The following is a 15,465-nucleotide window of genomic DNA, read 5'->3' on the forward strand; positions in this document are numbered from 1 at the left end:
ATTGTTGCAGTGGGTTCCCATGCTCGGATTTGTGTTATTGGGAGGTCGGTTTCTTCCACAGGTTTGCATGGCAGAATGAGGTTGATTAGGATTAGCGTGATACGAGCTGTGGGACTATTTGTCCTGCCTATTCACATGTGACTATTATAAATGGTACGATGTTTGAGTCACGCAGCACCGCAGCAGGCTTGTCACTTGGCTATCATTATACAAAATATACAAAACACTGCTTATTTGAAGAAATGCACACATTTAGGATGCATTGAAATGCTATTTGACATATGGCTCTTGTTCTGTGTTCAGCAAACGCAACAAACACGCATTTATGTATTTATGGGCACTAAATCAAGACAGGGGGCGAAAAAACGTGTAGGTTTTCGGAATAAAATGCAGTTTATGCTTCCGAATGGCTGATAAAGCACACCTGTCTGATGCCCGCAACATCGCCATAAACCGTCAGGTAATTACGCGGCGGGACACCTGTAATAATTAGCATAATGCCCCGGCTGCCGCCTGCTATTACACGCCGTTTGACACCGGGGGCCCGGGGCCCATCACGCCGAGTCGAGGGGGAGAGGACCGGAAACTGCAGGTGTCCGATTCTATTTATCTCCCCCTCCCCCGCAGGTGGGAATTAGCCCGAGTGATAGCCGCTACTCGGCATTCGGGTCGGGGAGGTCAGCGGGACTGGAGCGGCGCGGACCCGGTGTACGAGGGAGCGTTACGGCGGGTCAGACGGGTCAGAGTGGGTCACGCCGATCGGTAACAGGTCAGCCGGCGGCCCGGACCGGACTGGCAGGTCGCACGAGGCGGCGCCGACCCGCCGATCGTGGGACGGACGCTCTCTTTGTTCACGATCACACACCGGCGAAAGAAGGCCGCCGAAAAATGGCCGAACAATGCTGAGAGTGGGACCGGCCAGGAGGAGGATTACCACGGCCGCATGTCACGTTCACGGCGCTCAAAAATCCGCTTCCGTCCCGACCGGCGGTGGCCCTTCCTCCGCGGAAAGTGGCCCGCGCGGCCGGCGCAGATTTACGAGATGGCAGGCGTGAGACAGTCGTGGCGTGATCGGACCGCAGATCGCGACGATCTCGGCGCAGCGCTGCTCGTCATTCGAGCCGACGCCATTTTGGATCGGCCGATGACGTCTCATGGGTGGTCTGTGGGGACGGAGGAGGAAGAGGGGGTCATAGAGGAGGGGGTGGGTCACAGGGGCCGACTGGGGATCGTCACCTCTGACCGCCGCGGGCCCGGCCGGGTCAGACACGGCGCGCAGCCTCCCTGTGAACGCCGGCAGCGGCTCGGCGCTGTCCAATTTATCACGGCGATGACCGCTCATTAGGGGGCGGCGTAACCTGGCCGGCCTGAGAACGGGTGCCGGCGCGCCGCCGGTGGCTGCTGCCCTGCCCCCGCGCCGCCGCCACTTGACCCGGGCCGTTTCATCTGGCGCCGTCGGCCGACAGGTGGCCGACGAGTGTGGGAATGTGGCAGTTCTCACGGCCGGCCATCTCCCAGGATTCCAGCGCCGGCGGCCGTTCACGCGAGCCCCACAGCCAGGCGGCGTGGGAAAACGCCTGCTGCGCCAGCGCCGTGCACCCGAGCACCACCCCGGCGACCCAAACTGGACGCGGAACCGTCTCCGGTGTCGTTTTTTTCTCTTTTTGGCCAGTGTTTCCCGCCGGGGTTGGTGTTCGGCTCGGGTGCCGGCCGGCCGGAGCCAGCCAATCAGAGGCCTGCTCGAGTGCACCGTGCCGCCGCCTGGGACGCACGCTGTCGGGGGCGGAGCTTACGCCGGGGCCGCTACCAAATTCACCTGTGGCCGCGCCGCCGCGGTAACCCGCGAAATAGATCAAACGATCAAAACAAAGAGCGCGGCTGGGCGGGGAGGTCGGCGCAGCTCCAGTGTCTCCCTCGGTGCCACGTGAGCAGTGCAGCACGAGGTGTGGAGGACGCGACTGCTGCCATGGACATGGATCCGCTGAGTCCCAACTCCTCCAAGTGCGGCCCGGGTGGCTACGTGCCTCCGTCGCGCACGCACGAGTACAAAAAGGTGAGTGGATGGGTGTCATGAAGCTTGTTTTGTGTGCATGCCTGGCTGCCGATTTGTAAGTAACGTGACTATCTGGCTTCTTGGCTGAATGTGAAGGGGTGAAAATAACGGATTGTGCTTTTGTGGTCCTACCGAATCGTCCACCAGGGATATCGATATTTTGAGATGAAACCTCTTAGCAACTTATCCCAGATTTATCTGATTCACTTTGGTGAATTTCATTGTAATGTCCTGTTTAGCGCCTCTTTGTGTCAGTTCTAAGGTAAGACTCCACTCAAAACCAATTACCCGAAATGTGAAGCGATGGCAGCACCGCAGAATGTGGACGAAAAGGTCGCTTAGTTAGAAACTTTCGGGTGTTTTCACTTCATGCTTTAATGAAGGAAGGTGGTCACTTTTGTTGTGCACTTATCATTCTCCCTTGGCCTTTGGTTGTTGATAACTATGTGACTTATCTATCAGACATGGCGCTAAAGTGAATGCATCTTTGAGGTTCACGCGCTCCACTCATCAGACCATGCCGTCCTCTGAGTTTTGCCGACTGATCCATCCACCTGACCACTGGTTGCTTCCATTTTCCGCGGGTGATGCGGCGGTGACGTGACGTGACGTTTGTCTGTGACGCCGACATCCACCACGTCTTGCCGTCCGATCCCCGTGGCGACGGAAAGGCGCGGGTCGTCGGGACGGCTTTTGATGTGGCGCTTTAGCTGTTGCCGCCCTGTATTTGGCACTGTAACTGCTTACATAGCCATCATATCGTTGATCGGGGTGCTTAGATATGCTAATGACCGGCGGTATACGCCTTGTGATTCGTGGGCTTATGATGGTAAATGCGGAGTTTCAGTGATAATCCCAACTGAAAGCTGCCAAGCTGTTTGAAAAGCACAGGATTCTGACCTCAGGGAACGAACTACCTGCTTTGTTTACTGCAGTGTTTTATTTAGCTAGTGATTCTGCTTATGTCGAGTAGCTAGCGGCATGCCAACAGCTTAATAAGTGACTCATAACTCGTTTTCATCGATTGTTTGTCACTTCCGGAAACGCGCATTTCGAGAGACTGCCACTTTGACCGGCAATGTGTACCGAGGGATAGCCGAAATCTATAGCCTCCAAATTCTCATGGATCAGTAAGTCGTCTAAACAGGCCATAATGCCATGCTTTGTCATGCTTAGAATATGAGCGAAGTGATCATGTCAGTTTTGTTTGTCCCACTCCATCGCCGCTTGTCAGGACTCTGTTTAGATGATCACGTCTAATAGCATTGCACGAGGGACTGCCGGCCTGCAGCGGTGTGCTATACACTCGTGGATTAGGGTTGTCGGGAACACTGGCTCATTTGATCAGTCTCCGTGTCACCTAGATATCCGAGTTCTCTGGGACATTATTTTTTATAGTTTTTCTTTTAATTTGTTTCTGTGAGAAGTGTGCTGGCCAGTTCGTTGCAATCCCTTTTTGAATTTTTCATATGGGATTTCGTGGAACACATCTCCGTTTTCAAGACCTTTCCACTCAACCTGCTGTATACGAGTCCCCTCAGACGGAGCCGTCTCGCGGTCTATCAGCCATTTTCCGGCTCTGACCAATTCCCAGCCGCTCCGAGCGCGCCTTTGTCGCCGCCTTGTCACCTTTGTCGCCGGTCACGTGTTTTCTCTGGTGGGTCACGTGTTTTCTCAGCTGGTGCTGCTCTGGCCCCGGTCTCCCACACACGTGTGCACAATTCCCTGAGTCACACGAACCAGGCCGACTGGGACCGTGGGAATCTCTCCGCAGTGCGGCGGGCGGCTCGCCTTCTCCGCCTCTCCCGCTTCCTTCCCCGCCGCACTTGTTCGACAGCTGGGGGATCCCGACCGATTCGAATCCGACTGGCGGCGGTCCGCGGAGCCGGGAGACCCGTGGGAGACGATCCTCTCCCCGCGACGGTGGATTAGCCGGGGAGCGGGAGACGGCGGGGTCAGGTGTCCTGTGCGCCCACCCCTGATCCGACAGGTCCTCTTCGATCTGTCAGTGACCCGACACTTCTCGTTCACACGCCGACCTCCCGGGTGTCGGCTTTGCCGTGTTCCGTGTCGTGGGTGTCCTGCGGGTCATGTGTCATGTTCACGCGGGAGTGGCGACGTTTCCGATGACACTCCGCGCCCCAAATCCCACCGTGACGCACAACCGGTAACGCCCGGCCGTGACGCCGCTGCAAAGCGGATCACGCCGTGACGCTGTTCCCGCGTGACGTTCAAACATCGCGCTGACACACCGCTGCATATCCGTCTCTCATCCGCCCTGCCCGGAGAGACCGCCCGTGGTCGCTCTCGTCAGCTCTACGCCTTTCACAGTCGCTCTATCGCCACCCCATTCGCTCATTGTCATCGCCACCGCTGATCCCTGTGGAGTTGTCCGGTGTCCCCAGTTTGCCCTTTCGCTCGAGGGTGGCTTTGGCTCGCCACCCCTGATCTCTAGCTCGCCTCTGGCCGTTCGCTCGCCTCTGGTTTCTTGTTAGCCGCCTCTAGCCACCCTTTCGACCGAGGATCGCTCGCCACCTCCCTCTGTTACCTCCCGCTGCCCTAGCCGCCCTCTTATCTCTCCCTTCCAACTCCTTAGGTATCTCTCGCTCGCCACCTTCTTATCTGACCGCTCGCCAGCCTCTGATCGCTTGCTCCCCGACTTCTGATTTCTCCCTCGCCACCCTCAGATCGCTCCCTCGCCACCCCTGATCTGCTCGCCGTTTCTGGCTGTTCGCTCGCCTCTAACCTCTTACTCGCTGCCTCTGGCGCTTGCTCGTCTCTTGCCGCTTGCCGGCCTATGATCTCTAGCCCGCCTCTGATCTGTTGCACGCTGCCTCTGGCTCGCTCCTTCGCTCGAGGGTGGCTCGCTGTGACTTACGACGACCGCCTGAGAACAGACAGCCAGCGCGATTGAAATGTGGTCACGCATTCACGTGCAGGCGGCCTGTCTGTGTCGCTGTGGCGTGCAGCGCGGCGCTGGCAGAGGGATTAACGCCAGACCAGTCCTGTTCTCCGCTCTGCGCCGTTCATTGGACGCCGCAATACCCCGCCGAGAGACTCGTGCGAAAAATCGGCGACGGACCAGCGAACGTACTTGCGCATTCGCCGGACGATCGGCGACCGTGAGAATTCTATGCACCATGCAGGTATTATCCGGATTGGAGAATGGGATTGCATGAGGACCGTGTATAGCGGACTGGTGTTCGCGTTTTTGTCATTGTGCGCGCCCGACAGGCCGGTTGGTACGCGTTGCGAATGGATCGCACGCATATTCAGGATCTCTGGGTGGACAGAGAGTGTATGGAAATGGGTTAATTCTGCAGTAACCGTGGACTGAGAGAAAGTCACTAATCTTGAGCTCTGCGCGAAAAAGGCGGCTAGTGGCATGGTATCCAGATAAAATTGGGACAGAACGTGTGTGAAGGATAAGTCCGTTATTCCACGCGGTTTATGGGCGTACTTACAGTTGGTGATTAGAGAGTGCTCTTAACCTATTGTATTGCTTATGAATGTGACTATTGCATCTGTCTTCGATTTCAAACACGAGCGTGACCATTCGAACGGCTTGCCCTAGACGACCGTTCGAGATAGAAGAAATGCCAAACATGGCAATTTTGTATACCGTAAGTGCGAAATCTGATAATTTTATAACCTGTGACTTTTTAGTGATAAAATCATAAACTCCTTATTTGTGTGGAACAGACAATAATTTAGATGAGTTATATTTATTCTAACGGGTGTTTCATGCCGGGCCATCCAACAATTAGCAGCAATGCATAGCTGTGTTCGAATACATGGTTCCCAACATAAAAACGGCTTTCGGTGCCAACTACGAACACTTGTTTACTATTGTTGATAACAAAGTACACTTGTTTTATTGTCACTTTATTTAGATGCGGCATTGATACTGCGCTGTCAGTCCCCTCTAAGCTTACGACAGAGTTAGATGCGGGTGAGCCCATTAATTAATTGCCGTGTCGAGATCCCGTATCAGCTCTGATGACGAAAGTTTGGGGTGGCCTCACCCTGGAGCTCGCCTGTCGCTGATTGGGCCGATTGTGCCGCATCGCTGGCTTCTTATGGTTCACCGACGGCACTTCATCGCACCATGAAAGACGCAACAGACCAGCAGAAAAACACCGTGTCTGAGAGTGGGGCTAAACAATTTATATGATCGTGTTCTGCTCACAAGTAGCTAGCATATTTTACCGAAATTGAACAATATCCAACAAGGAGGCATCTTTGTCGATAATTTTTCTATAGGACTTTCTACTTGCGACATTTGAAAAGCTCACCCTCCGTGACTTGAGCAGTATATAATTTGTAGCCCTCATGAGTTGCGCCACATAAACATCATCCACAAACATTCTGTGCGCAGTGGCTTCGAAATCACGCTTCCCATGAGATCCAAGGGAACTCAGGTCCCTTGAAACATGAATAGTTCTCTGGATAAGAAGTGAGTTAGATGCACCTGGTCCCAAGCAGCGCATGAAAAGCACATTGCTAATGTCGTTGGCTGGGCTCTCCGTTTTCAATCCCGTCTCGTTATATCTGTCCTGTGTCCTGTCCTGTCTGTCCTGTCACTGTGTCTGTGTGTCCGTCTGTCTGGCCGTTTGTCTGTTCGTCTGTCTGTTCAGTCTGTCCGTCCTGTCCCGTCCGGCCGACTCTCTCGGTATTTATGTGTTCACGCGTGACCGCTCCTGCGATCCGGGCCGTCTGTATACACGCGGTATGTTCGCCTCCGGTGGCCCGGCTGCCGCCTGCGGTGGGTCCACATCACTCAGATGGTGTCACGTCACGGCTGATGTGGCCGGAAATCATCAGTTTCGGCGTCACTTCTGTGAGCCAGCCGATAGAGCGCAGTTCGTTGCGCATTGAACTTTGCCTGACGATGGTTGGCAAGACAGTTCATGGGTGAATTTAATGTGATAATTTTATGTTTGAATTTGATGAATTTGATGTATTGGAACGTTTGAATTCGATGTTTTACAGAAGTGTATAGCATGTCAGTCCATGTTACATGTTACATGTTAGTCCATGTTACATTGTTACATACATTTGTAAAAAAGCCACGAAGTACTAACTTGCCACGAGATGCCTAAAAAGTCCCCCATTGAACACCCACAGCTCTGACCCTGAACCCCAATGGTCTCCCAAGGTCCCCGCGCTGAAAGGGGCGGAGCCGTCCCCAGGGGGGCGCGACCCGGCCGGCTAATGGGGTCCGTGTTTATATTGGAGCCCAGCCGCGACCGTTTGGGCGCAAAAAGCAATATGATTATAGCTTCTGGAGAAGTACGGGTGTAATCAAAAACGCGTCGGCGCCTCGGCGAGAGGCAGACGCGGTAATCAAAATGAACCGTACCTGGCGTGCGCCGGGTTCGTCTGTTCGACAGCCATCAGCGGAAGCAGTGTTTGGTGCGATCGACATGATTTGATGACGCATTCGATCGTGAGTTGTCAGAGCGTAGCGACAAACTCGGAACGGATATCAGCGAAACGTGCACACTGCACCGCGTTGCTGGAAAGGCACACGTGGGATTATGTGTTGATAGGAGTAGAGTTTGCATTTGTGGGTGGTCCGTATCAAGCATCAGCAAAATCGTCAGCGCGCTACACGTTTCCGCTAGCTTATGCTGTTAAAAAGGTACCCATCAACCGCCGGCCGCCGTCCACATTGGCGCCCCGGTTGACCCGGCGCGCGGCGCACTTTGATCCCTTTCCGACCCCTGGGGGAGGGGTCGGGGTCACATCCGGCGGAGCAGTGGCGGCCATCCGCCGCTGTCGGCGCGTCAAGTGTTTGTTTTCGGCCGGTGGCATGCTATCTCACTTGACCCCTCAGTGTGGCGCCGCCGGGGCGCGTTTGCTTATTTCACGGCTGGCTGTTTTGCACGCCGCTCTGGCGTGCGCAGGAGACGGAGAACAGGACGACTGGGTCTGCAGCAGCGAGGTGCCACGTGATGGCGCACTAACGGTGATTGATTTTTAATTGCCGAGGGCCGCATGCCTAATCCATAGTCTCACCATTGCTCGGTGGTCGGTGGTGGATGTCAGGCTGAGCTGCAGCATGAGAACAACCCGGTGGTCACTGCGGGACCATGTCTCTTTGCTACTTAAAGTCTTTTTCTTTTTCGTGGTATCTGCAGTTAACATAAAATGCGCAAGGTTGGTTTTAGTAGCATGGTCGTTTTCATGGACGGAGGACTGCGCCAGGTGGTTTTCTCATCGGTAGCTGTATGTAGGCTGTGGTCTACGTTGGGATGTTTTATAATTTACCACGCTGGCAGGCCCACTCGAACCTGCACATTACATAAAGGAACTGAATTTTCTCCTTGAAGTTTGCAAACTTTGAGCTATATGCATGAAAATCGTCACCACTACAGCGGGCTCCCTTGGCAGGGCTGCTTTTTCTGTTCAGTTTTGCAGCAAATTGCTGCGTCGTTGAATATTGCATTGAATATCGTTTGCGGTTTTTGAGCATGATTTCTAACAATAATGTTGATTCCTGGCCTTCACATGCCGGTGTTAACATTTTAAGCGTTCACATAATTACAACACATACCCTTACGATGGAAATACTTCGATTTTACTGGCGTTCGATTAATTATATCGTGGACACATTGAACACTATCAATTCTCCACCAGCACTGTCAAGTGACATTCCACTAAGACTCGATCTCTAACTTGTCCCGTCTCTCCTTCCACAGCTGATGAAGCCGCTGATGGAGCGCAAGCGGCGCGCCCGGATGAACCTCTGCATTGAGGAGATCCGTGACCTGATCTCGGGTCAGCTGAGCGGCCCGGGACCACGCGCGCCCAGGGACGACGATCTCGTCTCGCGCATGGACAAGGCGGAAGTGCTGGAGCTGGCCGTGAAGCACATTCACAAGCAACTGATGTAAGTCGGAAGTCCGGGACGGTGCTGGGTGGGGCGGTTTCCCACGGCGCGCGCGTGCCAGATTGGGCTTACACGGGTACTATCGGTGGTGCTGTGGAACAAACGTGTGGGTCGCCGGGTTTGTTATTCTCAGCGGGAGTGACGCGGTGTTGGGCTGGAAGTGAAGTTGTTGCATGGTTGGCTGATCTCTGCAGGGAAATGTACTGCGGTTGCCGGCGGTTTCCCACGTTTTACCAACGGCCGCGCAGTGCAAGTGGAGGTCAATTCGGCCACCTGTTCGTAGGAATAGTGTAGTATCTTTTCAGAATATTTATCTCAAGGTTGTTGGGTCATGTTTATTTGGAGAGCGCTGGACGCTGATTAGTAGTCCCCGCAGCCTCAGAACTCAATGTTCTTAAACAATGCAGGTGACGAAGAGACATGCCATTTGACTTGTCGCTACTGGACATTTGTCTGAAGCAGCAATCTTGGGTATCACCGGTTGTAGGGTAAACCATTCCATGAGGTAGATACTAGATACTGATATTTTTTGGGTGACATATTTCGGTATAACCTGACTGATTTCAAAATAGCTGGTCCTCATCTCTCCTTTTCAAAGTGCAGCCGATTTTGAACGGCTTGACGGTCGAATCAAGACAACTTACAAATAACAGTCGTCTTCTCCAACCGCCGACGAACGCGTATCCTCTGTCCTCACGCACGGGCTGTTACCAACGGCCGGTCACGCTCCCTTCCGCCCGTTCCCACTGTAGCCGTTGGCGTGAACCCACGGTCCCACGCCTGGCGTGAACCCACGGTCCCACACCCGCCCTGGGTGAGCGCCATCACAGTCCCATACCACCCGTGACGTGTCACGTGACCGCCGCGCCGGCGCGTTGACGTGACGCCGAGGTGATGACGCGCCGGTCACCGGTGTCATCACCCCGACGCAACCGTCATCAGGCGTCAGCGCCGCCGGTCCGTCGCTACGTGTGGGAACGCCCGGCGGCATTCCAGTGGACGAGAGCGCCCGTTCCCATGGCGAGGTGGCGAGGCCACCGGACGGCGGGACCGCCGGACCACGCGGGCCCGGCGGCGGCGCGTGTACAGTCAAATGGTCCTGAGACCTAGGGCATGGGGGCAGAGGTCTTGGTAGCCAGGGGCAGAGGCCAGAGGGAGGAGGATTGAGAGCAGGCCGGGGGCCACGACACAGAGATCTGCGAAAGATGACAAAGGTCCGAGAGCTGGGAAGAGCAAGCGAGAAGAGGACCGGAAAATTCAGATAGGACGCACGGCCGAGGGTGGGCAGGACTGAAGCCTGTGAATGGCGCCCTGAGGAGAACCCGCCGGCAGATGAGCAGATTAGTGGGGCCGTCGGACGTTTGAGTGGCTTCCGTCCCTGAACATAGAGCAGCCCGGCTGGACCCATGTGGCAGGTCCCCAGGGCTGGGTTCTATGAGGCGGGCTCCTGCTGGGAGGACCGCCTCACCGCCTCTGGACTGATATAGAAATAGACGTCGTCGTCGACTTGGGTCTGAGTGATGATTGCATTCGTAAAAAAACTTCGCACTTGTATTTGATAATTATTTAATTTTAAAATCCAAACCTTTCAGTCATTCACTGAAGCAATGCGGGAACCGCGGTCTTTATCCACTGCCGATGGGAATGTGTCAACGCCCATTTTGCGGTGCATAGCTGAGTGCTGACAACGGGGCGTCACCCTACTACATCAACTGACTATGTGCAGTTTCACACTGCACACTGGTGGAGCGGATGAGAACGAAACAATGAGTGGAATCTAGAGGGACACGGCCATGGATTGCAGTCTAACAGAGACACAGAGCACTGTTGGAAGGAAAGTCACAGTCGAGGCATCGTCGCCATTTAAACTAAAGTCGCCGAGAGAGGGTGCAAAAAATACAGTCTAACGCACAGTCTAACGCACCGCGTGATCGGTTGATCGTATAGACGAGCAGTAGTATGGTATTGACGCTAAGCACGTTTAACACAAGTCAGACCATGCTGAAGCGGACATCACTGGGAGCGAAATGTTCAGTACGGGCGGCTACTGTCACCGAACGCGATCCGCCCTGTGACTGTCATCATGACAGTCTGCGATGTGACAGTCCGCCACTGTGACAGTTTGCGATGTGACAGTCGGTCACTAACAGCCAGATACCACCGGTGGGCGGGGCGGCAGAGCGTGAAGAGACACCGAGCTCGCTCGTGGGAACGGGAAATGGCACCGCCCGGCCCGTCCATCGCCGCCCACATCGCCGGACTGATCGGGAGGGGATTCATTTTTATTGATTATCTTTGCAAATGAGGTGGGCATTAATTTAAATACCTAGCAGATGCCATGGATCGGCGCAATGCGCATTCAGTGATAACGATGAGTAGGTATTCTCAAAGACACATATCATTTGAAAACCGCCGATGGTCGCTGATTTTAAACATTTGGTAATTTCCCGATGTGATTCCCTGTAAGACTACCGGTTCAGTTTCCGGAATCCGTTGTGGCCTTTCGTTCTCTTCCCATCCACGTGGTGTCGGCGGCTAACCGGACGACCCGGCCAGTCCCCGGTGAGAGCGCTACCACGGCCCGGGCCTAATTGGTCGCAGATACGGGCATCACGACTCCGCACTGCCGCTAATGAGATTAGCGCAAAAACCCACGCCCGTTCAGCGCGATAGCCGGTGTCAGCAGGAGCGGTGGCAGGCCAGGGGCGGCGTTATGATAGGGGAAAGGAGATAAGCAGGGTTCACAAGTTGTGCAGGCTCATGACGGGAAATGGAGACGTTTCTGGCTTTCCTAGAAACGGAAATTTGATGGATTTTGGAGTCTTCCTGAATAGCTGTAAGAATCACATCGTAACGTGAAATATCGGTGAAATCCTTTCACGCTTACTTGGATTCATTTTAAGAGTTCATTTTTCTCATTTTCGGGAAAATGGTGGAAGTATTTTGGGAAGATACAGCGCCTGCGCCGGCAGAAACATGAGCCATAACCTCGTTTTGCTGGCCATTTCTATGGAGAAATTGTGAAAGAAATTCTTCATTTAGTTTAACTCAAAATCTACGTAATGTGCCGATTTCCCTTTTCTTTTATGACCTTCAGCGATTTCTTTGTACTTAGGCACAATGGCTTCATTGATAACAGGTATTAATGGAACGCGAAGACTCCAAGAAATCCCCGTCAGTCCCACCGTCCCGTGTTGAGCAATATCGCTCGAACGGGGAACAGAGCCCACCGCGCGGTGCGGGCCGGCCCAGGGTAGCGCATTGTCTCCTGTTCGGCCAGTGTTCTGCAATTGATCCACAGTATCCCTGCGTAAAAATGCTCTACTGACGGCAGCACTGATCAACACCGATGCCGCCCGTTCACAGGGATCCAGTTATGCGGTGTGCGGTTTTTAAACACACAGCTGGAGCCAAAGTTATTTAGGAGTTTGTTCGACAACGGTGCCGGAAAAAAATGTCGCCCGCTGTCGGTTGGGATCCATGGGAACGGTGGCTGACGGCGCAGGAGCGTCTGCAGACTGCTGAAATGTCCTTGCCGACATGACAGCAGCGATCACCTGCATGGGATCGTGCGGCGCCAGACACCCGAGCGCGGACAGGGGGCCTTTCTTTAGAGCCTTCAGGCGCCCCTACTGGGGAGAGCTGCTGGTAGCGCGCGGGGCAGCGCGCAGGGTGCTCCGCGCGCCTCTCTTCTGGGTCGTTATTTGCAGCGATTCTGGCGTTTTTCGCTGCAACACACCGGCTCCTGACCACCCATATTTTCGCTCTGCTTGCCTGTCGTAAATCGCCATGTCCCCGAAGGTGTACCATAAATATTGCACCGGCCCCTGGGCCTGCTGCTGCCCCAAAGTTGCGGCTCGAATCGTCCGAATCTCGGCACATGCCCTGCGGATTCCGCCGACGTTTCATTACCCCGATTAGAGCCTGCAGTTTTGTGCAGTAAATGCACATTATCATTCAGCCCGTAAAGTCAGCTACTGCAGCGTGCCTCTTGAGGCGAAACCTCCGGCAGAAACCACGTGATAATGACCCCTATGGCTTCTACCGTGCCTTCCGTGCCGCATAGCTTACTCGTGAGAACGGGCGGGTGAATCGTTTGAATGTTAAACGTTCAACGACTAAATTATGTGGCGTGCTACAGTGGATTTGAAAGCTTCTGGGTTACGCGCTATACCCACGTGTTGTTTTTTGGTAGTTATTTTTGTTTAAGTTTTCGCGCGGGACTGGTGTACTATACCGGTAATTTTAATATACATGCTCATTGCTCATATCGCGTGCTTTCATGCGAAATTCATCTAGATGCCTCGATTTCCTTTGTTGGCTTCTGAGGTAACGGCGGAAACACTCTGATCAGAAACTCGACTTGTCCCCTTGGCCTTCTTGACTGGTGTCTCCGTATGATTTTCGCCATCACACCTGTCAAAAGATATCTGAATCGATCATCAGATCAGGCGACACCGTGATTGATTTACGGTCATTTGGTCACATTCGGCTTTGATTTTCCGCCGTGTAAGTTTCTGAAAGTTCCTTGAAAAATATCCCAAAATATGAGCCGGCATGTTGCGTGCTCCTTGTCATGAAATGAACCGAAAAAACCCGTGCACCCGGAGAATAGAGCTCACATACGCCACGGATCGGATTCTAAGAAGTACACACATGTTATGCCCAACATTTTAAGCAATTTTGATACGAATGTCGAGAATTCATTGCCAGCAGCGGAAGGCGTCGGCTCATTTCCTTGCAGGGCACGATCTGCGCCGTTGTTTAGGGTTCCGGATTCCCCACTTGCGTATGAATATCCCAGTAGACCTAAGACCAGTCGAATCAGATGCGTGCACAGGCAAACCAACAACTAACCCACTTCCAGTCGTCAGTAGTTTTCACTTCATTTCCACCGCTTTTCATATTTCGCGACACAATTTTCGCTGTCACCAGCCCAGTCATTTTAGATAACATCACGGTGAACTGACGACACTCGAGACTGTTTCGTGATGTTGCGTCAGAGGCTCTGATGTGGGAGCGCCCACGTCCTGAAAAGACCAAAATGTCCTTGACAGTTGACACCATGATGCTTGTTTCGAATGTTGGTCGATTCAGATGTGACCCATTGGGATTCCTATTTGCTTATCGTGATCCAGCTCGAATTACATTGGCTAGCCCGTCATCTGTCCAGCAATCTCCTCTGTTTGCTGTTCGCCTCCTTACTTTGTCTCGTCTCTCCTCAGGTCGAGTCGGCGTCCGGACCCCTACACGGAGGTCAAGATGTTTCACCAGGGCTACATGTCGGCGCGCGCTGTCATCAATGACTACCTGCAGTCGAGCCAGGAGACTGACCCGGCCGTCCTGCACCGTCTCAACTCACACCTGGACCGGCTGGTGGCCGGGCCGACGATGGCCCCGCTGGCGGCGCCGCTGCGCGTGCTGCCTCCCGTACCTGCTCCACTGGCTCCGCCCCTGGTCGGACCGCTCGCCGCTCCGCCGCCGCGGCCGCCCGTCCCCCCACCTGCCGCTGCTGCTGCCGCCGCTGCTGATACGAGCTCCTCGTCGAGTGGTAGTGACCAGGAGGAGCCAGCCGGGCCGTCCGACGGGCCCATCAACCTCTCCAAGTCCGCGTCGGCCTCGGCGTTCCGCCCGGTCGTCAGCAAGGCGGCGGCCGCTGCCGATCCCAACTCCTGGAGGCCCTGGTGATTGTGCGCGATCGACGCGACATCTGACGGGCCAACGCGAGCGCGGCCTGTCGGAGTTCGGGTGAAACGGCGTCGGCTGTTGGCGAGACATGATCTCACCGTTTTGGGCGTTTGTGTGTGCGTTTGAGACAGGTTAAGGCTGTAAGTGTGTGTCTGTGTGCGCCATGGGTCGCGATTAGCTTAGTGTGTGCTCAAAATAGAGACATGAGTGTTCAGGCGCTGAAGCGTCTCAACAACAAATCAAATGTCTTCCCATTTGCATGATTCGCTCGCAAACAGTGTTGCCATCAAGAGAACACGCGAGTTCTGAATCTCGTCTTTAACGTGTGACCTGCCTACCGATCTGACCGTAGTCACGTGAACGCTTGTATACGGGGTAGCACGTTGTTGTTTGGTCGTAGTCACTATATTTGGGTAGCAACGTAGCCTGGTTTAGGGGAGGTTCGCGTAGAAAGAGCAGTGCTGGGCGGCTCGCCGCACTCCCTCGCGCAGGGCTCCAATCTTTAGAGAATTCCAGTGTGGCGCCCGAGTCTCCGTCTGCCGCGGTGCCCCGGTGAGCTCGGGTTGGCCGGTCTTTCATTGTAGCGTGATATCCAGATGGCTGCCGAGTCGGGTCACAGTGGAACATCGGTGGAAAATACACTCGAGTTCAGCTAACGGCGCTGTTTGAACACACGGTACAAAGCGCCACTGGCGTTCGACCATAGATTGGTGTGTCAGATCAAACGCCCCTCCTGTGGCGAGGCGCGCCCGCCGGCAGAAGAGCTGGTCAGGCGTGCAGTGACGTCACGGGCCGAGCAAACGCCGGGCGAGCTTCAAAGGACGGCTGG

The 15,465-nt window shown here is 54.4% G+C and overlaps 1 protein-coding gene across 1 annotated transcript; it reads left to right on the plus strand.

The window, feature by feature from the left end:
* Nucleotides 1-1,808: 1,808 nt before the first annotated feature.
* LOC122369636 (transcription factor HES-2-like) lies at nt 1,809-15,289 on the plus strand. The gene is made up of 3 exons (XM_043344534.1): nt 1,809-2,053; nt 8,758-8,948; nt 14,174-15,289. The coding sequence occupies exons 1-3, from the start codon at nt 1,967-1,969 to the stop codon at nt 14,634-14,636; spliced, it is 741 nt and encodes a 246-aa protein (XP_043200469.1). The 5' UTR covers nt 1,809-1,966; the 3' UTR covers nt 14,637-15,289.
* The last annotated feature ends 176 nt before the right edge of the window (nt 15,290-15,465 follow it).

The sequence above is a fragment of the Amphibalanus amphitrite genome, unplaced genomic scaffold (genome assembly GCF_019059575.1).
Source record: "Amphibalanus amphitrite isolate SeventyFive unplaced genomic scaffold, NRLGWU_Aamphi_draft 001057F_arrow, whole genome shotgun sequence".
NCBI lineage: Eukaryota > Metazoa > Arthropoda > Thecostraca > Balanomorpha > Balanidae > Amphibalanus > Amphibalanus amphitrite.

Bases quoted from the DNA above. Each gene is read 5' to 3' on its own strand.
- LOC122369636 (XM_043344534.1), top strand. From the start codon at position 1,967: ATGGACATGGATCCGCTGAGTCCCAACTCCTCCAAGTGCGGCCCGGGT. The intron at 2,054-8,757 runs GTGAGTGGATGG...CTCCTTCCACAG, and splicing joins GCACGCACGAGTACAAAAAG to CTGATGAAGCCGCTGATGGA. The intron at 8,949-14,173 runs GTAAGTCGGAAG...GTCTCTCCTCAG, and splicing joins CACATTCACAAGCAACTGAT to GTCGAGTCGGCGTCCGGACC.